This window comes from Corvus kubaryi, unplaced genomic scaffold, assembly GCF_017639235.1.
Source record: "Corvus kubaryi isolate FWS band 111438036 unplaced genomic scaffold, C.kubaryi_AGA036_p1.0 64936, whole genome shotgun sequence".
In the NCBI taxonomy this organism is placed as follows: Eukaryota; Metazoa; Chordata; class Aves; order Passeriformes; family Corvidae; genus Corvus; species Corvus kubaryi.
In genome coordinates this window covers 129,573-153,606 of record NW_024581621.1, presented here as the reverse complement: position 1 = coordinate 153,606, position 24,034 = coordinate 129,573, and the positions used below count along the sequence as shown (strand labels likewise).

Genomic DNA, 24,034 nt, shown 5'->3' with positions numbered 1-24,034 from the left:
GAAGGGCTGCTTCCTCTGCTCTCATGTGCTGCTGACACTCGTGCATGCAACTCTGTAAAGCTGCTCCTGTAAAACAGGGCAGAGCAGAATCTGAGAGCCTGAGCCCGTTTTCCTTTACTGTATGCACTTATAAAGAATAAATGACAATACTGATGTTAAGACATAAAAGCAGTGACTACAGTAGCAATTCACATGGTTTTACAAGATTATAATCTACTGCCAATGTGTCCTGTTAGCTGTGTCTTTGGAGATAACCCTCTTAATCAGCTGGAAAGCCAATGGAAATTGCTGACCAGAAAAAGATGCTTTAGAAAAAACAAAAGAATTGAAGGGCAGCTGAACTGTGACACTAAATAACAGTAATAAGTCAGATAAGCACTAACACTGCTGAGCAAATACTATTCTACTTGAGTGGGAAGAGAAAAAGTCATGGGTATGCCTGCATAAAAACATTCTCCTGTGGTTTGGTCATGTGCACTCACGAACAAAACTGAAGCTGAACCATTTGCTGTGGTAGGGAGAATAGTTTTTGACAAAATGGGATGTGATGGAAGGTGTCTGGAATAAACATTAAAAATTAGGAAAGTTTATGGTCTCAGAGGAAAAAGAGAGCAGACCCTTTCAGACAGACAGAACTGATGAAGCACATTGCTTTTTCAGACTCACAGAAAGTGGTAACTGGCCATTTGGCTACTTCATCTGTGGAGAAGGGGCCAAATTGCTGCTTCCTCTCTTTCAGTGAAGGTGCATGTATGAGTCTGCTTCCCCAGCCCTTCTGTTGAATTTATTTATCATGGAGCCTGAAGGAAACAGATACCAGTTAAATCTGTCATGCATGGTGGTAAATCAGCCGGTTTACAAGCTACTGATTGATAGAGGGAATAATTGTGTCTCTTGTTTCCTTAAACTTCATGATCTTAAAAATAACACAGATGCTATTGAAGAAATTTATTAGTGATTGAGCAAGTCCTCCTCGTCAACCAAGCAGTTATTCTTTTATCATAAAACATGCAATAAATTTAATACGGTTCTTTGGCACAAATTAGTGACTATCTGCAAAAGCACTGAAGATAAATATCCGACTTACAGTGCACAAGTGGTTATAAAACTCCAGTTCTGAAACAAGTCCTTGATCAAAGTAGCATAGTTGCAAGGCACGCTGATTAGAAACTGAAACATTAATTATGGCTAAGGATCAAGAACACCTTTTATCTACACTTAAATAAAAAGTAATAAAGAAGCAGAAATTTGTCTTAGGGCCAAAGCTAGAAAGTCCTGAATTACTACTAACAAAGCACAAAGGTTTATAACACAGAGACATTTCAGTACCTCATCTGGTATTTGTACTGCTCTAAAAGTGAGCCCTGTTCATTCAGGAATAGTGCAAGAATAAAACCCTGTCTGGAGTGAGTAGACAGCATAGGCAACTGCATTTTAGGTAATGTACTAAGGGAGTACAACCTGCAGGAAGGAGGGGAAAGAGGTCTGGGGTTCTGAGTAGAATAAGTGTGCCCATGGCCAAACAGCCTGGGAGATGCTGTTCCATCAGCTGCTGTGATAAATGGTGCTGACACTGATACAACATAGACACATTGCAAATTTTTATCTGCACTTAAATAAAAGTTGGTTTTCAGTTGGTAACCTTTGATCTGGTCACTACTGAAGACCAATTCCATGAAAGACAGAAGAGATTTAAACACCTCAGACTGAGCAGCGAAGCAGAGGGGAAAGATCCAGGTCTGTGCCTTCTCTGATGGAAAGATGGATGAGCAGTGGTGGTTTGAGTCATCCAACTTTAGTATGGTGTGTCAGGAAGCAATGGAATAAGATACGACACCTAAAGCAACACTTCTAAAAAGTGGCAATACCACAACATGACTAGTCTGTGCAACTCATCAGCACAATTTACCACAGCCCATTACTGCAGAATTTGGAAGGATTAAATATGTGAAATGCCAGAAATGATAGTTTCTCCATTAGAATGAAAATAAACATATGGTATAAAGTTTTCAGACTCACAGATGTCTCAGACCTTCAGCTGGGACAGTTCAATAGAGGCAATATTTTCCAAAAACCGTTCCCTAGATTGCTTTGCATTTTTATATGAAGCACCTTAGGCCAGAGTCTGTAAGAACTAATATACCACATCAGATGAAATGGACTAGTGCAATAAAAACATATACATGTAATGTAAACCCACCTCCAGCCATTGCTAATCAAGACCTGATCCAAAAAAAGCCACTCCAAGCCCCTAAAGAATAAGGTTATTCCTTGAGATGGAGGGGTCTTTCACAAGATTATTTGTACAGACGTAAGTCCCATGTAAAAGATTAAGAAATAGACAGAAGTTCAGCTCTAACACAAGTCAACTGATTCAGCCAAAAGCAGATGCAGTAACAGCAAGCATTTCCCTCTCTTCTACCCTCCTTCCATGTCTGAAACTGTGCTGTTGCCTTACATGTGAGACTCTACCTTTCCTCACCTATTCCTTCTGCTTTTCTTACTGACTAAACTGGCCCTGGTGACCGAGAAAGGACGCAACTCAATAATCAACATTTCCTTGATTGTTAGAGTTTAGTTTACAGCTTCAGGAAACAAAAGGGAGCTGTGTTCATGCAATCTCTCAAGAGTGCAAAGAGGGGAAATTCTAGTACCAGACTCACATCCCATTTTCAGTCTCTCCAAAAAACGGAAAAAGTAAAAAAAAAAATTTTTTTTTTCAAAAGCTGTATCATGGTAATGCATCACTGTCCTCTGAATGTTCTGCTTTCATATGCTCGAACGGTAAAAGTCAAACAGGCTGAAGAAATCTAGAAAGATACACTGTTTGCAGAATCATGTTTCAGAGAGAAAAAACACGGATAGCACTTTTGGAAATACACTTGCCTTTCAGATAACTAATAATCACTTAGGCTTGAGCTCCCCAGACCTTTAAGGTGAGCCCTGTTGCTCTGTGTCACTCAGCCTGAGTTTGCAACTGCGGCTCCAACCTCGTGCTGGGGCAGAGGTCTGAGGTTACTGTCACCAGTCACTGCAGGCTTGTAATACTCATGTCAGAGCTTTCTTCCTGATGCCTCTCTCAAATCTCTCCTGCAGGTTCAGGCAGGGACAAAGCAGAGAACATGTTGGAGGTTGTCACTGCTCCATGCCTTGCACTTCTGTAATGCTGCCCGGCATGCCCCAAGTGAAAAGTAGCCATTGAGTGTGCCTGAAAAGCTGGTAGCTGCTGTGGTCTTCATTACATCTGACTAACAACCAGGAAAGGGCCCTGCCAGGGGCCAAGTGTGCTTTTGGGAGGCTCCCACAATAAAAGCAGCAAAGCACTGAAACAAGTGTTTCGTTGTCTCCCTCAATTAAGCACACAGTATTGCATCATCACTGTAAATACTCTAGAGTGCCAAACTGTGCCGTTTTGCTTCTCAGCCCTCATTCAGCTCTGTAATAAATCAGGGCACGTGTGAGCTGCTTTGCATTTTAAGTAACCTTTAGGCACTGCATGCTGGAGCAGAAAGCTCCCCCCAAGCCCAAACAGAAGTTGGTCCATTTGTGTCCCAGAGAGTCAGCCAGGATGGAGCACTGAGCAAGCAGGCTGGAATATGGGCCCTTTATCCCAGAATGATCTGTCACCAGCCTACAGTTCTGGGACTGAAAGACAAGGGGTGAAGACAACCCCAGGCATCTTTAGCAGTCCTTCAAAGTCTTTTCTTTCATTGAACATGGAAGGGAAGAGCAATGTTCTTAATCACTGAAGCATCCTATAGCAGCTATGAGTTTCACACTTTCTAGTTCAGCAGGTGGTGGAAAAGCAGCTGTTTCTTTCATGACAAACTCATGGACGGCCAAGCCAGTGGCATCTGTAAAAGGACAGCTAGGAGGGAGAGGAGCAAGAGCTATTGCTATGGTGAAAAATGGTCCTTCCCAACAACACTACTGCCAGTCCTGCTTCTTGTCTTCCCTTGGCATTGGCAAAACCAACAAATTTGACATCCTCCCTTCATACTGTCTCATTTCCTGATGTCTCCAGCATGTGTTTTCTTCATAGGAGAAGCAGTGTGGTCTTGGCCCTGCACTTGCAGATAGCAAAATCCAACTCTTGCCACTTGTTGTTGACAGACAGCAGCACAGCAGAGCAGTTTGACTTACCCTCCTTCTGTTTTTCTTAAAGTGAATCAGATGTCCCTGTTACAGCAGAGCAGTGTCCATGAAAAGGATGGGAGAATAGTGCTGCTGCACACCCTTGGCCACCACCACCTAGAACTGCTCTCTCATTATAAAAAGTGTAGGAGCCATAAGATGTTTTCAGTACAATTCCAGTGACCAGAAAAAATAATTTCAGTAACCAGTTCTATGCTTTTTTGCTTGGTTTGGAACTACATGTAATTTTGCTTGCCACATTGGCTAATGGAAAATATGGAAAATATGACAGTTCTGAAAAAACAAGCTTACTCTGAATTCTGGCAACGATGGGCAAACATAAATGCAGCACACAGTACAAAAAAATGTCACTTGGACTTATTAGGAGGTTTCTTGGGCTCATCTTAAACTGAGGCAGTAAAATGTATATAAATATATACTAAAGCAACTACTGGCTCTTAACCACACAGTAAAGCAGCTGTCCAAAACTGGGAAGACCGGTAGATAGTCCTGACTGTCAGATTGTGATACCATCAATGATAAGTTGATTTCAGGAGAAAGAAGTCAAATCCAAACTCCTGCACTGCTTAAAGGTCCAAGATATTCAAACAGCCTCTGATCAGCAGGTGGTTGACCAGCTTTGCTCAACCAAAAAGTTACCTTCCACTTGAGTAGGGGATTTTATCAAATGGCTGTTGTAGGAAAGCCTTTACTCTCTAGATAAGAAATACTGAAATTATTTTCATATCAAATGCATTCACTTCTACTTCCTGAGGACACTAGTACTGTCTCTTTCACAGACACAGTGAGACAATTTTTTGCTTTCCTGTCCTTTCCCAGTCTAATTCCACATGCTCAAGAGTTTTGATGAAAAGTGCACAGCACTTTTTTATTTAGAAGTTGGAACACAGTTATCTGGGGAGATAAGGGATGGTCACTCAGGATGAATTGCAGCACAAATCTTGCACATATCTCAGGGGCTCTCTAGCACTGAAGATGAGGTAAGCAGCAGGCTGAAATGATTTTCATTCTTTTCCTTCTCCCATCAGACTCCCAAAGGTTCCTGTCTGGAGGCAGTGAAGATTGCCATTGATGCTGGTTACCGCCACATTGATGGTGCCTTTGTCTACTTCAATGAGCATGAAGTGGGACAAGCCATCCGGGAGAAGATTGCTGAGGGGAAGATCAAGCGAGAAGACATATTTTACTGTGGCAAGGTGAGAACCTGCACTCAGATTATTTACATTAAATCCAGGATTTCTGTGAATGGTCTTTTTTCTTAAGAATGCTGGCGGTCAACATCTGGCATGCTTCCTTCCAGATCCAACATCCTTTATTTTTCTTTCCTAGCATTACCAGAATGCTGCAGATCTTTATGAACACTAGGTTTGCTGTGAGGCACAGGAATCACTGTTGTTCTCTGAATCTCTGAGAGCAGTGGGAACCATGCAACATCCATTCTGCTTAGTATTGTAGGTACCTGCAAGTTAAAACCATGGCTACACTCAGCCTAAAGTGCTGCCTAACCTTTTACTGTGCCACACATTGTGTTGACACACACAGAGCCCCATCTGGACAATGACCCTGCAAATGAATTTTTTTCTGTTAGAGTAATTCCCTGTACAGGTTTGCCATGAGGTTGCATAATGAAGGGGGTGGGAGCAAGCACGTGCATGCCAGTGTCTGTGTATGGGAGAATAGCAAGTGCTTACATTGGTACTACTGCCAGAAAATTACTCATCAAGCTACACCCTTAGTTACTGTATCACCTGTCATTAAAATTTTTAGGATGAGGAATCAACTTGGAGAGAAGATGTCATTACACTTCTGCTCTAGAGCAACGAGGCTGGAATAATGCGTGAGCTACTTTATGCATTCAAGTCTTAACTCTATGAGCTGACTCTCTCCTAAAAGAATGAATTCCCTTGTCCAATGAAGGGTCTGACAAAAGCTGTCACAACTACAATGAATTATCCCAGGTAAAAGAGAGCTCATTGCACATCACAGAATAAAGACTGATGGTGCCTGTCCAGTTTCTAAGGAAGTTTATAGCCTCAAATAGTCCTTCCTGCAGTGCTTCTTTGAACATATCAGCCTAATATTTTCCCTTTCTCCTTTCCCAAATAAGACGTAATCCACAATTACTCAACAGACTTGCAAATAAACACCAGTGTTCCTAGAGTGAAAGATCCCATGGGACGAGAGGCCTGGCTTACTGTGAGCAATTCAGTTAAGTTCTATGATCTGGGAAAACTAAGCTTCAGATTGGATAGTTTGCAGACCAAGTGGATTTTCAGCAGCTATAGACCAATTTCCAAGTACAGCAATTTCCAGTCTGTAAAATATGCAACTCTTTTCCAAGTTTCCTGCTTGGTTCTACTGATAACAACCTTGCCATTCTGAGAAAAGCCTCACGTTCTCAAACTTTCTGCCTTTATCAGGGGAATTTCTCAGTCTCTCATATGCCAAATATGTTGATTTGGATGAGTGAATATATTTGGTTTCAATATTTGGTTTTACAGTTTCTTTACTGCAAATTATCAGTAATATTGAAATCAAAACCACTGAGTTGTGCCAAAAGGTTAGAACCAGATGTCCTAACAATTTCGAGTATTTCAACTTTCCCAGCTGCTTCCCCTGCACTTTATTTTCCCATATCAACCTTTAGGCTCTGTGAAAGCACCTCTCCTGGTAAAATTTTCAAACTTCCTTTATTTGTTAAGCCCTTCTGTATTCAGTAGTCTGATGTGATCACCAGATGACCTTCCTAGTTGATAGTCACTACTTAAACATTGAGTCATTTGGAAAACCGCAGCTCCTGCAAGTCACAGGTCTGCAACACACAGTACCACAACAGCCAGTGCCTGTGCTCCCAGCCTGCCATGTGTCTGTGAGACGACACACACATGTGTGTTTCTCCTACGGTTGTGTCCTGTTTGTGCTTGACAAAACATCAGCTGCTCAGGGTGATCGTCCATGATAGCATTTCTACAATCTTTAAAAGAGTTCAAAGGCAGAAGTGAAAAATACTCTGCAACTAATTCAATCCATCACAACCTAGGATTCTCACAGGTTTCACTCAAAACTTTCACAGCAGCTCTGAACATCCCAGAAGGAGCAGGAATGGATAACCCTTGCCTTATGTATCTCTAGTTTTATGTACCTTACAAACTCAGGTATCTTACAAACTACAGGCAAACCTCAACCCAGTAGATACCTCAGGCATTCATCAATAACCAACTGATATGAACTCTTGCGTCTTCCAGGTAGATACAGCAGACCATTCCTGGAAGCAGTAGGCACTACAGAAGTTAGTTCTGTTTTCTGCCTTACTGACATCAGAAGTACTGGAAATTCCCAAGACCCTTCAGTCTCAAGCCCCTGGCGCAGATCTTTCCTTAAGCAAAGATGCTGCAGATGGAAGGCTGATCCATCAGCGGGGACTAAGGAGAGCAGCCCTGCTGAGTGGCAGCGTTGCTGGAACAGTGACCTGGTGTGATCGCACTGCATCTGCCAGTTGAAATCATCAGCACTTGCACTTGGCTCTCGCTGCTGGCTGCCTGATCAGGCAGAGCAGCTCAGCATCCAGAAATTTTAGAGGTTTTATATCAACTGCCAACATCTCACTTGGCTTATACAGCAAGACCTTTCTGGTCTCCTCTTTCATCCCAGGATATTTCTTTCATTAAACTAGAAGTAACATTTCCAGGAAATGTGGTGTCCTAAAATGCCAAAGCCAGCTGGCAGCTTTGACTGCTCAAACATCAACATGGGTTCTACTTAGGTAGATAATACAATAACTTGTACAAATCATGAAAACAGTTATGAAACTCTGAAGTTTCCATGGCATCGATGTCTTGACATAGTACAAATGTTTGCTGTTTTTAAAGGCTGGTTCTTTAGAACCTCTGCAGTTTTTTAAAGGGAAGTATATTTACTGGCAAATACTGAGCTTAATGGTACTGGGCTAGAAAGGGCACTCAGAAAAACTACTTCTAAGCACTATGTCTCATGTTACCAAATTTCTAAAACACAGTAACAAACTGAACATGAAGGGTCTACAAAGTCATTTCCGTACTTAAATACAAGTTAAGATCATTTTGCATGTAAAATGCTTTAAAAAAATACATAGACCAAAGGCTTTCAATAAATCCAGTGGAACAGCTTAAAACTCTTGAGAACATGACCTCGGTCCCTTTACTGTAGTACACCTCAGCCTCTTTCCACTGTTACTGATCATAAACTCTTCACACCTTGCAGGACACAGCTGAGAAGGGCCTAGTATGAATTTCCAGGTGTTTTGGTTTGTCAGCTTAGGGCAGGGTCAAGTGTCCTGCTCTCAGTACAACTTAAGGTGTCCTTGCTTTGGGCTGAACTGAGCAGATTGTTTTCCTGGGGAATAACTCTAACTTGGTTTAAAACAAACAAGCAGTTAAAATACCTTAAACTTCAGCCAAGCTATACCCCTTGACACCTATAATCAACATCTTCTCCCACAAATCACAATTCAAGTTTTGTGTCTTTAGAACAAATTCATTCTATGCCTTGGCATACAGTGCCTGTCAGCTTTGGTGGCAGAACTGACTAGACAATGACCATACCAGCAAATAGCAGGTTTTTCCAACCAACAAAAGTGACAAAAACCTCAACATGACACTTCACATGTTAGTTTTGTAAGTTGAAAAAAAAAAAAAAAAGAGAAAAGGAAATAACCCAACTTACTGTGTGCATTCAAATGGCACTTTAAACCTTCTGTTGTGTGTTAATTCTGCTGCTGGTAAAATCGACAAAACTCAATCAGTTTACAAAGAGCTCTTGGTTACTAATTACCATGCTATGGTTTTATTCTTGCAAGAGACGTGCATCAGCAGAGTTCAGTTAGAGATAGTATTGAGCACTCACCAGCTAAGCACACTCCATAGCAATCTCAGGGCACAACCCTGAAAGGAAGCAGTTGGGATTAAAGAGGTACAGAAGACTTTAACTCCTCACGCCTGCATTACAGTGACTAAACACAAACACATCTTCCCGTGAGGACTGGGGAATAAGTGAAAACTTCCCTAGTCAGGCAGTCTCTCAGGCTCCACGACCACAGGAGAAAACCAGAAGATTCTCTTTGTGCTGGGTGCTTGGCTGTTCAATAGCTAACTCACATGATCCGAGCTTCTGCCTTCAAGCATAAAACTGACCACAGATTCCTTGTGGGAACAAAGTTTTTCAGTGAAAGCATATGCTTGGAAAACAAAAGGAATCTAAGTTCATTGAGCAAGAGTTTGCAATATACTCAGCTCAGAAGAACCTCTGTTGTAATAAAAAAATACATAATGGCTTTACTGGGTCAACACTTCATCAGTCCTGGGCAAGAATTCCTGTCTTAGCCTCTGCACCTGGCTCTGACAGAAGGCAAGGTAAGGCCCTCACCTCTGCCTTGCAGGGATGTAGACCATGATGTCTTTGCACTGTGCATAATGAGCCCTGTCAGAAGGACAAGAGGGAGGGAGTGTGTGCTGCAGGGATTCAGCTGGCTCACTCTTCCTCCTGGCACCCAAAAAAAGCCTGTGCTTGCCTCCCCAGCTGTGGAATACCTGCCATCCCCCAGAGCTGGTGCGTCCCACGCTGGAGAAAACCCTGAAGATCCTGCAGCTGGACTACGTGGACCTCTACATTATTGAGCTGCCAATGGCTTTCAAGGTAAAAAGAAAAATTGCTCGGAAAAAGTGCATGAGCTTGGCTTGAACCAAGGTCTCCTTCTAGTGTATTCCTTGCAGCTTCCAGCCTATATAGTCAATAGTATTTTGGGCAGAAAACATATATATTTTGATATGTATTGCATATATGTATTTCTGTGTGCTACCCACCCAAAGAAAGGCTTACAAGGGGTGTGAGAACAGGCCAGGACAGATGGTGCTTAGAGTCTTTCTGCTGGAAGGACAGGTCTTCCAACAGGGGTTGAGCAGTTCCTACTATGAAAAAATTACCATAGCTGAAGCAGTACATGTGTCTGAATCCTCTCTGAGCCATGAGGAGGGAGTCACTGGAGGTAAGAGGTCATACAAAGCAGCAACAGGCTGGGGGCAAAGCTTGGAGTGGGAGAGGGAAAGGCAAAAAAGTCCCCAAGTTGGTTTCCTTAATCAGTCCCAAATTAAAGCTGCTGGGCAAATCATGGTTATGATCTTAATCTCCATAACTGCAGTGCTCAGCTTCAGTAGATCACAACTGGTGCCAAATATGGGCTGTCCATCTCTCATTCTTAAAAGTTCAAGGCTGATATTCCTTCATACTGCTGGCTGTGGGCAACTTACAGGCAAACCCTTTGAATGCAGGGAGCTCACATCAGAGTTGCATGCCTCCCTCTTGCAAGTCCACATGTGTTCTGCTTTCACAGCTCTTTGTACCTTGCTTTCCAATTTTCCTCTACAAGTACATATATAGAGCCAAATGAAATTAGGAGAATGATATTCAAAACATTTAAATGGTTTTGAACTAGAACTAATTAAATCCTTCTAAGAGACAACAGGATCAGGCAATTAGTTGGTTAACTGTTTCTGAACAAGGTTTGAGCTCTAAACTGGCCTCTTCTTGCAAGAAAGATAGTTCTCTGATTATTAAAATAATATTTTGCTGCAGACTCAAAATTACCAGAACTATCAGATAGGAAGCCATTTACCAATGCAGCTATCACATTACACTTGCAACCCTTTTTTTCCCTTGAGGAGGCCATATCCTATTAAGACCTGTATAGGAGTAACCAGACTCTGATATTAAAATTTTATTTATACAGTCACACGTATGGAATCCTTTTGGGTACATTTTTGAAAATTTCCCACCACTAGCAATTTCCTGTTTCCCTCTTCTTGTGTTTGTATTCTTTAGTAGTTCATTCTCCCACATAGTGAAGGTCATTGTCTCACAATATAAAGATATAGACAGCTGGCTTTAAAGTAATGTACATCTGACTCCCTGAGGCTTGTATCAACAATCTTGAGCTGTTAAAGGAGTAGCAGACCTAGACATTCATTCATGTTTCTCATGAGAGGAGAGAAAAAAAGAAGTCAATTTCTGCCTGAAAAATATACACTTTTCTGTGTCAAATACAACAAGAAAAAACCCCATCCTTTTGCAGTGGTGACAGGTTTCCTTTCTGCGCTCCCTCTCTCACAAATACACCCATCCTGCCTGTGATGCTTGCCTTTGATGAGGAGTATGCAGGTGTAACTCTAAGAAACTCCTACTCCCCCCTAGTCTGCAAACATTCATGCTTTTCTCCCCAGAAGTCTTCTAGGAAACACAGTCTCCGGTTGGAACCAGCGATGTACTTGAGACAGAACTTACAGTACCACTCTGAAAACAGTAAGAAATATGCCCCTGCAGAGCCCAGCCAGCAATTTGTCAAGGGCTTTTAGGCAGAGCAAGAGGACTATGGCTTCAGAGAGCACCAGTCAGCAAAGTCCCACTGCTTTTCCACAGCTCACGGATGGCCAACACAGGGGGTGAAACTATTCGCTGACCTACCAACATTAGCCTACACCTCCCTGTATTTTTCCCCATGTAGATTCCCCATTCAGGACTTTTGTCCTTCCTGCCTTTAGTCCCCCAGGAGTGGTGCTCAGCCCCTCTACCCTAGCAAGGCAGATGACCAGCAGGAACAGGTCTCCTCTGGGCCACCACGTGCCCTCTGCCTGGGGAGCTCATACCCACCAGCAGGTTTTTTAGGGGACTCTTCTCAGATGACTAATTCATCAGTAAGCATCAGCCTGTGCACTAAATGATCTGCAAATCCATCCCAACTGTGTGATTCTGTGGTATGACAGGAAAGCAGGTATTTTAGTATTACACTGAACAAGTCTCGTCTAAGTATCTTGTCATTTTAAAACAATAACTCCAAACAGACCACTGGCTTCACTATTTGACTTCCTGTTGCCCTTCTGTTTATAGGACAGGTATTCACAGGTTGTTAAAATGGCTTTCTTGAGAAAGCCTGCTTGCCAAAGACCATTTTATGAAAGCAATGGGATGGGCAAATCTGTCTTCCTGCATCTGTGTTGGTAAGAAAATTATTATAATGAGAGCAGGACTTTTCCTCTCAGTGGTTAACAACTGCTGGGTTTTAAACTGGCAAGTAAGCTGTCTGGTATCTTTTGGAGTGCCTCCAGACTTCGAACATGACATGATAAGGTGTGTTCCCTGCATAATGACAGTGACTGTATGGTGTTGACACACTGATTTCAGTGCTCGTGCAGCAGCATGGTAGCAAGCCACCTCACATCCAGTGTAAAGCACAAGGCTATCTCAAAGAGAACTGCAAGAGAAGACATCAGCATTTCTGGGACTGACTGGTATGGTGTAGTTCATGAGAACCCAGAGCTAAAATACGTGACCAGCTTCTGAAAGACCTTCTCAAAGACCCCATAACCACCACCCCGTCACCATCAAAACACTGCCTTTCTCTCAGCGCTTTATCCATCTGCAGGCAGTTCTTCCATTCAAAAATTCCCTTGCATTAAAAGATAGCTTGGTAGAGAAAGTTTTGCCTGGAGACTATCAAGCAGAGACAACTGCACTTTGACACCTTGCACAGTTCTCTGCAGATAGGAGGAAGGATTGACCACTGTAGAAATCCACAGTAGTTCACACCACATCTCAGTCAAGAGAAGTTCGTCTTCAAGCACCATTCATGCTAACTTGGTTCATTTTTTAAAACACAAGTGATAGAAATAGAGGAAAATGGGAGGATGGTAAATTAGCTGATGTAATTGCTGCCTATTGACTACTATAAAAAAGAGTGGAATAGAAATTAATGAATTAGAAGTGGGACAGAGTAAAACAATCCTGAATTCAGACTCATTTCCTGAACTTAAACAAGTCCAACTGCTGTATGTTGAACTTGCAGTCCTTGAAAAATGTGCTGGGGTATCATGGGATGAATGGTTTTTTTCCAAAATACCATGGGGTGCTTTTGCAAATAAAGCTTCTCCACCTCATGTTATGATGGCAAACACTTTGCCTTCTAACAGAAAAAAAAAAAAAATGTACCCAACAGTCACCTATCTCCATCTAGTTAAGATATTCTTTTTTCCAGGAAGACAGCGCAAGAAAAGCAACAAATTGTCTTTGTGGAATTTGCTGAGGAAAATCAGCACATTTGGAGGAGACAGGCTTATGTCTGTAACTGAGACCTTGGCCCTCTGAAATCCGAGGCTGTGTTTTCCTTAGGCTCACTTTTCCCATTAAATGCCTTGGATTTGAACTCGATTGAATTGGGAGGTGATAGTTACTGATCATATTAGTCACAGCTGCATGTTCCCAAGGAGTTACCACGTCAACATCTTGTACCCAGGCCTTTGAAATGTAGCAGTTTGAAGTCAGATCAAATGTCAAACATCACTGAAGGGTTTCTGTTCAAAAAAAAGAAAAACTAAACCCCAGCAAAACACAAAAGTGAAATTGTGATCAGACACAGGGGAGGGAGATGTTAATGCATTGCCTGCAACAGCAGTGAAATGACCAGCAAATAAGAGAAAGCTGTGCTTGTGAGATGTCAGCTCATAAACCATCCCTGAAGTTCTCTACGAAGAGTATAGAGATCGGAAGAAGGAGCTTCTAGCATCCAAAGAAAGGTGGATAACGCACTTAAGAGGTTAGCTATGCCCATAGTCCCTTACTGCTAGTAGCTCTTGGACCCTCCAGCTGTTGGGGAGAGTACCAGCTTAGTCCAGTGCTCAAGTGCCTGGGACACAAGCAGGAGGCAAAGGAAGGGCTAAAAAGAAAAGAGGGAAGAAGTAGAAGAGAATACAGGATGGTACTCTAACCCAGCCCTTTGGAAGGAGATGAGTCTTTTGGATGCCATAACATAAAGGTCAAAAGTTTACTGAAAAACAAGGCCATCCAGGAACTCCTGAGTGTACTCTCATGTGACAGTTCAGGAGTGTATCCAAGGGTGATCTAGCAGAGGAGGATGTGGTAAGGCCAGCATGAATGACCTGCTGAACTTAGGGTGTTTCAGAAAACTACTCAACTTCTTTTTTGTCGTTTACTAGTAGAAACAGAGTCCGTGAAAACATTTTTGCTCTAAGGAGTGAAAAATTTTTCTTTAAAGCACAGAAGTATGGTTTTACTTTTCAGCCTGGAGATGCACTCTACCCAAAAGATGAAAATGGGAAATTTATCTACCATGAGACAGACTTATGTGCCACTTGGGAGGTAAGCACACATCACCCACCCATATATGCTTTAAACCCACAGATACTCATTCTTGTTTTTACTTGTGGTTTTCATAAACGCAACTGAAGCAAATTGCCGGGGGAAATGGATGGAATTCTATTATCTCCATGGATAAATTTTACTTCTGTCCTTAAGCATGTTTCTTTTTTCTATAATTTAATTATTTTTATGACAAAACATTGTTGAAATATCAGACATCCACATCCCTTCTTTCAGAGAGTGCACTCTACATTCACTACTTGAAGCTTTTATCATTAGATTTTTACCAATCCTTCCCCTTTATCAGATCTTTACAGAAAGAGAAAGTTGGAGCCCTAAGAAGAGACTGGATCATCTTAAAAAAAATAAAATCTTTTCACTTGCAGAAAAAAAGAGGTTTTGCCCTAAAGCTCACCATAAAAAAACCCAATCAATCAAGCAAAACACTCTATTTAAAAAAAAACCAAAAAAACCAAAACAAAAAACCAACAAACCAACACCTTCCTCCCTCAAAAAAACCCCAAAAAACAAAGACCAAGACCTTACCATCACTTGCCATTAGAACAGGTTCGCTCACTTCTAAATTTACTTATCAGATGGGAACACAAGATTTTTCTGGTAAGAAAACTTGGAGAGAAGTAGCATTTGCCTGAAAGATTGCATCCTATATTTGTTTGTGATGTGCTCCAGTCCTTTAGGCAGATGTCTCATTAACCCTAATGTCACTTGGCTTCAGGATCTTGGGTGAGGCAGAAAGTGTGAGATTAGCAATCTCCTCACATTTCTGCCTCGAAAAGCCATGGACACCTCTTTAGTTCATGGCCAGAGCTCTGCTCAGCTCTCCTTCTGCACCAAGTCTGATGAAATAGCATCACTAATTACACCCAGTTCACACCAAGAGAGATAAGAGGTGCTACTATGTGCTCCACTTCAGCTTGCAATGTCCAGATCTGGATAGTTATGTCCCAATTCAGCTCTACTCGAGGTACAGCAGATAAAGATGAATAGGGTGAAATTCTGAGTGAAATTTGAAGTGGAAGAGAGCCCGGGGTGGGCCTGAACTTTCCCTTGGCAGCTGAGCCATCCAGTTTGGCTCTTGGGGGAAAGGGGGACTTCCACGTTAGCTGTTTATGTTACACTTGACTTTGGCTGATGCAATTCATTCCTCTCTTTTCACAGGATGGTTGCTCAGATGTCGAAAGCAATATCTCTGCCAACACTGTTATAGTTTTATCTTTGAGCTGGTATTTAATCTAAAGGGTATTCTATAGCAGGCCTCTCTCTTCATCTAATAAACCAGGAGAAAAATAGGTGGTGGGGAGTGCCTGCAAATAGCAGCATCAATCTAAATTAAAATGGCTCAACTCAATCCAGATAATTTCACTCTCTCAGTGTGGTGCTAGCAGGCAAAAATTAATCCAGATGACTGTATTTGCTGGCTTGTCACTGAATGATAGAAGGCATATGAGGCCAACTAGAGGTCATCAAACACAAAGTGCCTCTTACCTCCCTACTTTCAGCTCCTGTGAGACAGAAGGAATAACAAAATCTGGAGGGGCATCCAGCTCCATGGTGGGGTCTGCTCTGCCTCAAACAGTCACTGAATTATTTGTGTGCAGAGTTTCTGGCAGCAAATGGGAAGACCATGGGAAAGGACCCCCTTTCCCCTTAACAACCCAGCAGATGAAGCTAATGAAGACCAGGGAACATAATCATATCCAGTATTCATAAGAGTTTCTCAGCTATTCGGATTTGTCTAAAATGCAATATATCTAGAATGCCTCTCTCCCATCCACCTTTTTTTTTTTTCTGCTTTATACTGTATGGATGTTTTTTGTGCAGGTTTTGTGATGTGCCTTGCCAGATATTTAGGGGATTTCACTGGAGAGAGACTTCATACAAAAAACTGTCTTACAATCAAAAGGAGTGAAATGACTTATCAGGAAAGCAATCTGTTTTGTTCACTTTTCATTCTCCAGCTTTGAGGCACTGCTAAAGCAGCATAAAGTAAGCAAAACTCTTTACAAGCGGCTGCCTGGCACTTAAGTATCTATATCTCAGGTTAAATCTTTCTGGTCTTCAGACAAATTCTACCCTCACAGGAGGTATAAAACATTAGGATTTGGTCCGGAAAGCATGTTGACACAGGAATAGAGTTTGGTTTGCCTGGACAACACCGGCCCTCATGCTAACAGAGCTGTTAGTTCTGCTGCAGCAAAGGGCTTTCTGAAGTCTCAATAATGGTCTATCTTCCACCTCTCTCTAAAATGCACGCTCCAAGAAATCAAGGCAACCTGTGAGACTCCTCTTCTCTTTGCTTTCTTTGCAGGCTCTGGAGGCATGTAAAGATGCAGGCTTGGCAAAGTCTATTGGAGTATCCAATTTCAACCGCAGGCAACTAGAGATGATCATGAACAAGCCAGGACTTAAGTACAAACCTGTCAGCAACCAGGTATGCCTGCAAGCCAAGGGCAGTGCCTGCCATGGTGCCACTTTGGGGAACACAGAGGCAAACACAGCCTAAGCCACCACGTATGGAAAGGTGATGTGTACTTTGCCACAGATGCCCTCCATACTTCCATTTCCAGCCTGAAAATATTACTCTTCCTATCTGGGCTAAAGATCAATATTTGAAGGCTCTGGAGCAATCACTTTCCTCAATTTCTGCTCCAGGACTATAAAACTGGTGCCTCTGTGCCAAAGCTCCATAACAAGGTTGAATGCTGAGTCAAAGCAGATCTTAGATCTCTGCCTTGTACCTTTTTTCAAGTCCAGAAATTCCCAAGAAAACCATTCAGAGCTAACCAGTCCTCAATGAAGCCATGTCTACCTTAGCTGACACCAACCCAACCCTACAGATTCTGAGTCACTCCAGGCTTCTCAAGTGTAAAAGCCATTAGGAGCAACTCCTAAATTTCCTGTACTTGCTCTCTTGTACTTTTCCTCTATGACATTTGTAAGAGATAGAGAAAATGCTCAATTAATGGAGACCCCGTTGAGTGGCTGGCCCGCACTAAACAATCCCATGAGGATGACAGGCACATCCGAGTTAAATTACAGCAGCGGGGCTCTGGGAAGGTGACAAGTGGCAGCAACCCATCTGAGTGCCCAGTACCTTTGGCTCTGGCCTTTGGCAGGTCACTGCATTTCCTAGAAATCACTGGGAAGCTCTTCTGACTCGTCTGGCACAAACAAATATCCACATTAGCAGTAATAGAGAAGAGGCCAGGGACCAACCAGGACCAACTTCCCACTCCCAGCGCGTGTCTTGGAGGGCTGGACTGGCCATGAGGCAGGGCAAGGAGGCTGGCCACAGCTTTCATTTCTACATTTGGCCTGGAGGGAAGGGCTGCCTGCGAGAATAGGAAATTCCAGCACCCTTCCCTGGTATTAACATGTCCAGTGGGTGCAAAATGCAATTGCTGTTTCTGGCGTGCCCCTAAGACTGCACTGAGCATTGCTGATGCTTCCTGGGGTCGAGGAAAACCAGGCAAAAGATTAAGGCCAGCTTAGGGCAGCTGGCCAGCAAGCTTAGATGTGCCAGATAGCTTCAGACTTGCCAGATAGTAACCACTGCAAACAGCGGTTGCTCTGTCACCTTTTAGACATCCATTTCCCAGAGTCTGAGATCACAGCCAGAAAATCCATGCCTGTGAGGGAGCAGTTTGCAATGTGGGAGAGCAGAGCTCGCAACAAGGTCATAATCTCACCTTTTGTACACGCCCCCCACCTTTCTAACTGGGACAGTTTATGCCAACACTTCCCTAAAAACAACATCTGATTAGTCATCCTGAATGCAAGAGGCAGAAAAATGGAGAACTGTCCCACATGAGATGGGTTGCCTTCTCAGTCTACTTGTCTAGTGAGCTTCCCTCACCTCCATAACCCCCCACTTATTGCCACCTTTCCACTGAGGGCCAACAAAAGTTCCCTGTAGCCAAATTATAGTTGCAGATGTTAATCTGCTGTCCATCAAAAAAAAACCACAAACCCAAAAAATCAATCACCCAGAAATGTAAAATTAGAATAATAACCACAGATTATGTTTTCCTATTCCCTAACTTACACATATCCTTTCCTGAAAGCATCACCTAGTCTGTAGATCTCACAAAATCTGGGATATCTTCTGCTTCTCTATCTTGCCCTGTTGATTAATCCTTCTTTCTACGTTACTCTTGTAGGTAGAATGCCACCCCTACTTCACCCAACCCAAACTCCTAGAATTTTGCAGACAACATGACATTGTTATTGTTGGGTACAGCCCTTTGGGAACCTCAAGGGATGAATCATGGTGAGTCCCCATGTTACTTTCTAATAGGAGGACAATATCCAGGGAAACATAGTTCTCCACTCCTGGATCTCTGTGCAAAATACCTCTGCCCCCATTTTTTAAAGTGGTTTTGAACTTCAGTGTCTAAATATTACTGTTGTGAGTATAAACTTTCAACACTCCTGCTGCATGCTGTCATCAAAGAATGCCAGGTGTCTGCATAGGAGGTTGCCTCAGGTCTCCTCTAACAGAAGGCAAGTGTTTGGAACTGGGAATGTGTGAGGCTTAGGTGAGGAAGGAGAAACTAAGTCAACGTTAGGACATCACGTAGGAAGTTGCCTTTGACAACCTGCCAACCTAAGAGCCAAAGCTTTTCTCCCATCTTTCACCCTACTTGTCAAAAGGTGCACTGTTCTGACCACAAACTAGTAGATGCCCCTATGTTTTGACATTAAAGATGAGGAGGTTTTTTGTTTTCTTTTTCTTCCCACTTTTCTTCCAGGGTAAATGTTTCCTCCCCTCCTTTACTGAAGGATCCTGTGCTGAATGCCATTGGCAAGAAGTACAACAAGACTGCGGCACAGATTGCTTTGCGTTTCAATGTCCAGCGAGGGGTGGTGGTCATCCCAAAAAGTTTCAATCCACAACGCATCAGAGAGAATTTCCAGGTAAATTCATACCCCAGTAGTACATGGATGAATCCACTTACATTGGCTTAGCCCCTAGAGAAGGTAATCTCCCCATTCTTTCTGTAGAAATATGTAGGACTTGACCAATGGCAAACTTTGCTGCATTTGATGCTTTTTGTCCCCACTGCTAAATGGTAACAAGATGTGACAATAATAGAGCAATGCATAGAGAAAATGTTGGTGTCTTTTAACCCTCTGGAGCAGCTAAAGCTCCAGCTGGTGGTGTGTCCCAGAGCACCAGCTGCTGCAGTGAGGAGCACAAGTGAGATGAGGTAACTCAGTAGGTCAGCAGCCCAAGGCTGCAGGAGCTCAGGAATGACTGAATGTTCTGCCCTGTCCTCAGGTATGGGACAGCTGTGCTAGGGCAGGGTTGCTGCATACAAGTGTGACAGAGAGGTTCACAACCACGCCACAAGAAAACACCTGGCTTGACACCACCCACAAATAAGATGAATTGGTTCCTGCATCCCTTGCAGCACTGCTCTCTGCTTTCCCTGGAAATACATTGCTTTCAAAGCTGGTGGCTCAGTATTGCCAAACTACCTTCCCCTTCTCGCAAAAAGGGTGTAGGCAAATGTGACTGGTCTTATTCATGTCCTCGAGACTCCTGCAATTGCAAGTAAGCATGGGTTTGTGGGAGAGATACAGGGAGAAGGAGGGATTGTACTTCTGGAATCTGGAACATATGAAGGTTGATTATGGCAAGAAATGCTAACACATTCCTAACATCTCCTCCATTAGATCTTTGACTTCTCCCTCACTGAGAAAGAGATGAAAGAAATTGAAGCCCTGAACAAAAATGTTCGTTATGTGGAACTGTTAATGTAAGTACAGGAGAAATCCTAGATCCTCGCAGAGCATTCCTGTCCTTTCAGAGAATTAAAAAAAACCCCAACACTTCCTTTTAATATTAACTTTTGCATAAACAACCTTATTTTAAGGTAAGGCTTAAACATGACAGACTTTTAATGCAGCCTGAATATGCTCCCAAACCTGTTGCAAAAATAAGTGTAAAATTCTTGCCTACAGCTCAGGTTGCCAAAGCCCACCTAGTAGAAAGTGACTATATCTGGCTATTCCATCTCTACTCCATTTCCTTAAACTCTTTCTGCTATGTGGAAATGATGGTCTCAGATACTGATAAAGCATAGCATCATCCCTGTCTAGAAGTGTGGATATTGGAGTTGAAATTCAAATAAAATTGAGTTGTTCCTTCTTCTAAGGAAAACAGGAAGCTTGTTTGACTGCTAGACCACTTCCTAGATATCGCTTCCAAGAGCTAACAAGGCTTGATCTCTTGCTGCTTGTCATCTAAAGCTCACCACCCAATATAGTTCTGCTTCACTGTGTTATCCCAGAAAACTCAGACTGGCCCAACATCCCTTCTTCCAGAGGATGAGGCTGTTTGTTTTTCCTTCAGTTCAAAAGCATCTGTGGTTTATGGCCAAACTTTGTTTTCCCCTTTTCAGGGCACTCAATATGTAGCCAAATGCTAGAGATTAATTTCCATGCCTTTCTCTTTTTACTTTGGATTATCTGTGTCCTGCCAAACTGTAGCATGAAATGAAAAGCATTGGTAACAGCATCAATAGCACTCTAAAATGTTGACCATTGCTCAAAAGATATGGGGAAATGTTGCAAAGAAACAAACAAACCACTTACTGTGCTGCATAATATGATTCAAAATATTCACTAAGTTAAAAGCATCATAATGGAGTTCATCTTTCACATTTAAGCTCAGCCAGGTGCTCTGAAGCTTTAGTTCCTTAACATTTAAAATAGCCTTCCATCAATTAGCAGTACTTAGTTCGAGAAGACTTCTCACAAATGGCCTAGGAGATTCTTAAGTGTGTTTTGGTATCTGAAACACTTTGGTTTTATATAGCAAAATTGAGTTATAGCAGCATTCAAATTTTAAAAATTATATACACAAAATGTAACCTTGGTGCAAATGCAAGAGCATTTTCCAGAAACAAAGTTAAAGGCTGCAAATGCCCACAGGAGAAGAACTTTCTAAGCCACCAATCTAAAAAAACTAATAAATTAAATACTTTGCTTTATTAGACTGAAATTGGTCACAGCAGGCCACCAAGGATAAGGAAAACAGGATGCATAGGATGGACATTGGCAGGTCTAGTTTTCACTGGACTCCAGGTTGGGGAAAAATGTTTAAGTACAGTCTGATCTCAGCTATGAAAAAAACCTTATCAGAAAAGTGATGTTGCCATGTAAGGAGCAGATATATAGATTTATATATATAGATATATATGCCTGCTGTGCGTTACCACACTGAAGTGTCTGGAATTGACACTGCATCAGACAAATTAGCCTAAACATATTTCTTATTTCATCCAGCAATATATATCTGAAAAAGTCAAACCACAACACAGAAAGACTTTTGGTTAGTCAACTTCATGCAAAACCTTTGACTGCTGGAGTGCAAATGCCAGCAGGAATGGAGAAAATCCAGCTTTTCTCTGATTCTTCCTATTATCAGCTACCATAAGGGTACTGTGTGCAAACCTGTTGTTCTGATGGTATGAGTACAAACAGGATACATACATGCATACAGGATAACACAATCAGTGGAATGAATTAGCAAGTTAAGCATCTGAGAAGGAAATGGAGGTTTTATAGAAATATGAGTACTTCAGCAAATCTTAATCTGAAATTGTTTCTTGTCCTCTTGGAGAAATCTAGAAGCATTGTGCAGGGCAAGTTTTACATTAAGTTATCTTATGCTCCCATTCTTTGCTATGGATGTTTTTCCTTACCAGTTATGCCAAGCTGCAGTGACTCCTCCAAGTGAATCATTTTCACTCAAAGGACTCAGACTTTTGAATATGTGAGATCTGATTAGCAAGCATGCTCTACAGATGAAAAGTAGAGATAATGACACTGGCATCTCAGACATTATCACATTATACTGAAGTCAAACAAGCCAAAGTGTTGTGGCTTGTTTTGTTTTTTGGGGTTCTTTTTCAACCAACTCAATCTGTTAATGTGTAAACACTTGATCTTGGCTGAATATCAGAATGAAATGTTTTGACACAACCAATTCAAAATGTTTGATGCCTTCCAGTTAGTTACCTTCAATATTGTGAAATGTGTCCTTTCCAGACTGGAACGACTCACAGCTGGATAAATGCCAGTATTTGTTGTGCTCTGCTGTAAGGCAAGGCAGCCAGCTGCCATGGTGCACCTGAGAATGCTCTTCAGAAATTTTTCGTTTAGCTAATGGGAAGTGTTTGTCAAGCCAGGGCTTGTGATTTAGCACCATCTTCTCAAACAAACAAGAAAACCCACTACAGAAAACAGCTACCTCTCTCTCAAGTCTGCCAATAATGGGCAAACACAACGTTATTTTTTCACCTGAAGTTGACCCTTCTTGCCTTTTATCATGATCTTGGATTGTGCATCCTCCCTGAGCATGCAGATTCTAAAACAAAGCCTGAAGCATCTCTACCTTTGTTAGGATGCACCCATGAACATCCCTTTCTCCCCTGGACTGGGTCATCCCAAAGCTTATTTGTATATTCTCAGTCACTGTAGATGCTGGCAGAGCATCTAGGCTGAGCTAGAGGACAGACAGACCTAGTTTAGGTATGGCAGCTGCTTGGGGAAAGCACCATCCCAGACCTGTTCATGCCAGCTCTAAGGGCATAAGACAAAGTAGAACAGTCTGGTGTCTCCACCTCTTCTTCATATATAGCCCTTATTTCTAGGGGTCTTTCTAGACATCTGAACAAAGTCTTCCCCTTCCACAATGCACACATGGTGAAGCCATCCCCCTTTCCTAAAACACTTCTATTCACCTGAGTTAAATAGCGAGAATAGCTGACATCCAGGCTCTTGCTGGTTTTCCCCATCTCTCCCTAAGGTATGCAGCCTGTAGGCCTGAAAAATGCTCCTTCACTGTCCTCTCCTTAAATACATAGGTTTGCTTCCAAGTCTGCAGGTACAGTTATTCAGGGCAGAACAGCTTCTGAATAAGTAGAAGAACCTTCCATGAAGAGCACATATATATCACAAGGAAGAGGTTTGCTGGGCACAGGACAACTGCAGTGATTTGAAATCCTGCTTCGCTCAAGGAGCTCACTTGTCCAATCTGACTTCTCCACAGGTGGCGTGACCATCCAGAGTATCCCTTCAATGATGAATACTGAAAACAAGGTGGGTCTGGACAGCCAGTGCTGTTAGGCTTTGCTGAGAAAGACTCAACATTTGACGCTTTGACTTCGTGTGAGGCTGTTCAAATCAGCATTAAAAACATGACATTTACTTCTTTTTATCTTGTCAGTCTCTTTTTGCTACTGAAGATCAAATCTATCTAATTAACTGAAATTCTGGTTTTGGCTTAGCAGGCTTTAATGCTGAACACTGAAGGCTCAAGACCAACCACTGATAAAACTGAAGATTTCTCCTAAAAACAGGTTCACTAGTTTAAGCCAAATTGGTTCCACTTAATGGAATACTCTTCACTTAATCTGAAACAAAACATTACACTTCAGTGGGTGTGAGGCAGAATCAGAATCACAGAATGGGTAAAGTTGGAAGAGACCACAGAGGGGTCACGTGGTCCAAACCAGCACCATTTCCTTTTCAGATCGAGTAAGAGAAAGTCAAGAGTGGTGAACTAATTGAATCTGATAGCTATGCACATTTGTTGATATTGACTAGGTTTGTGCACTGCTTCATGCAGTGAAGCCCATTTAACTTTGACCAGAGTGTTCTGCAGCTG

General features: G+C 42.3%; 1 protein-coding gene across 1 annotated transcript in view; it reads left to right on the top strand.

Moving 5' to 3' along the window:
• The window catches only part of LOC121672758 (aldo-keto reductase family 1 member D1-like), a 34,884-nt gene extending 11,310 nt beyond the window's left edge, over positions 1-23,574 (top strand). The window contains exons 2-9 of the mRNA XM_042045560.1: positions 5,184-5,351; positions 9,709-9,825; positions 14,257-14,334; positions 16,664-16,786; positions 18,516-18,625; positions 19,107-19,272; positions 20,035-20,117; positions 23,417-23,574. Coding sequence (XP_041901494.1) covers positions 5,184-5,351; positions 9,709-9,825; positions 14,257-14,334; positions 16,664-16,786; positions 18,516-18,625; positions 19,107-19,272; positions 20,035-20,117; positions 23,417-23,459 — 888 coding nt within the window. The 3' untranslated portion in view covers positions 23,460-23,574. The remainder of the gene's footprint in view (positions 1-5,183; positions 5,352-9,708; positions 9,826-14,256; positions 14,335-16,663; positions 16,787-18,515; positions 18,626-19,106; positions 19,273-20,034; positions 20,118-23,416) is intronic.
• The last annotated feature ends 460 nt before the right edge of the window (positions 23,575-24,034 follow it).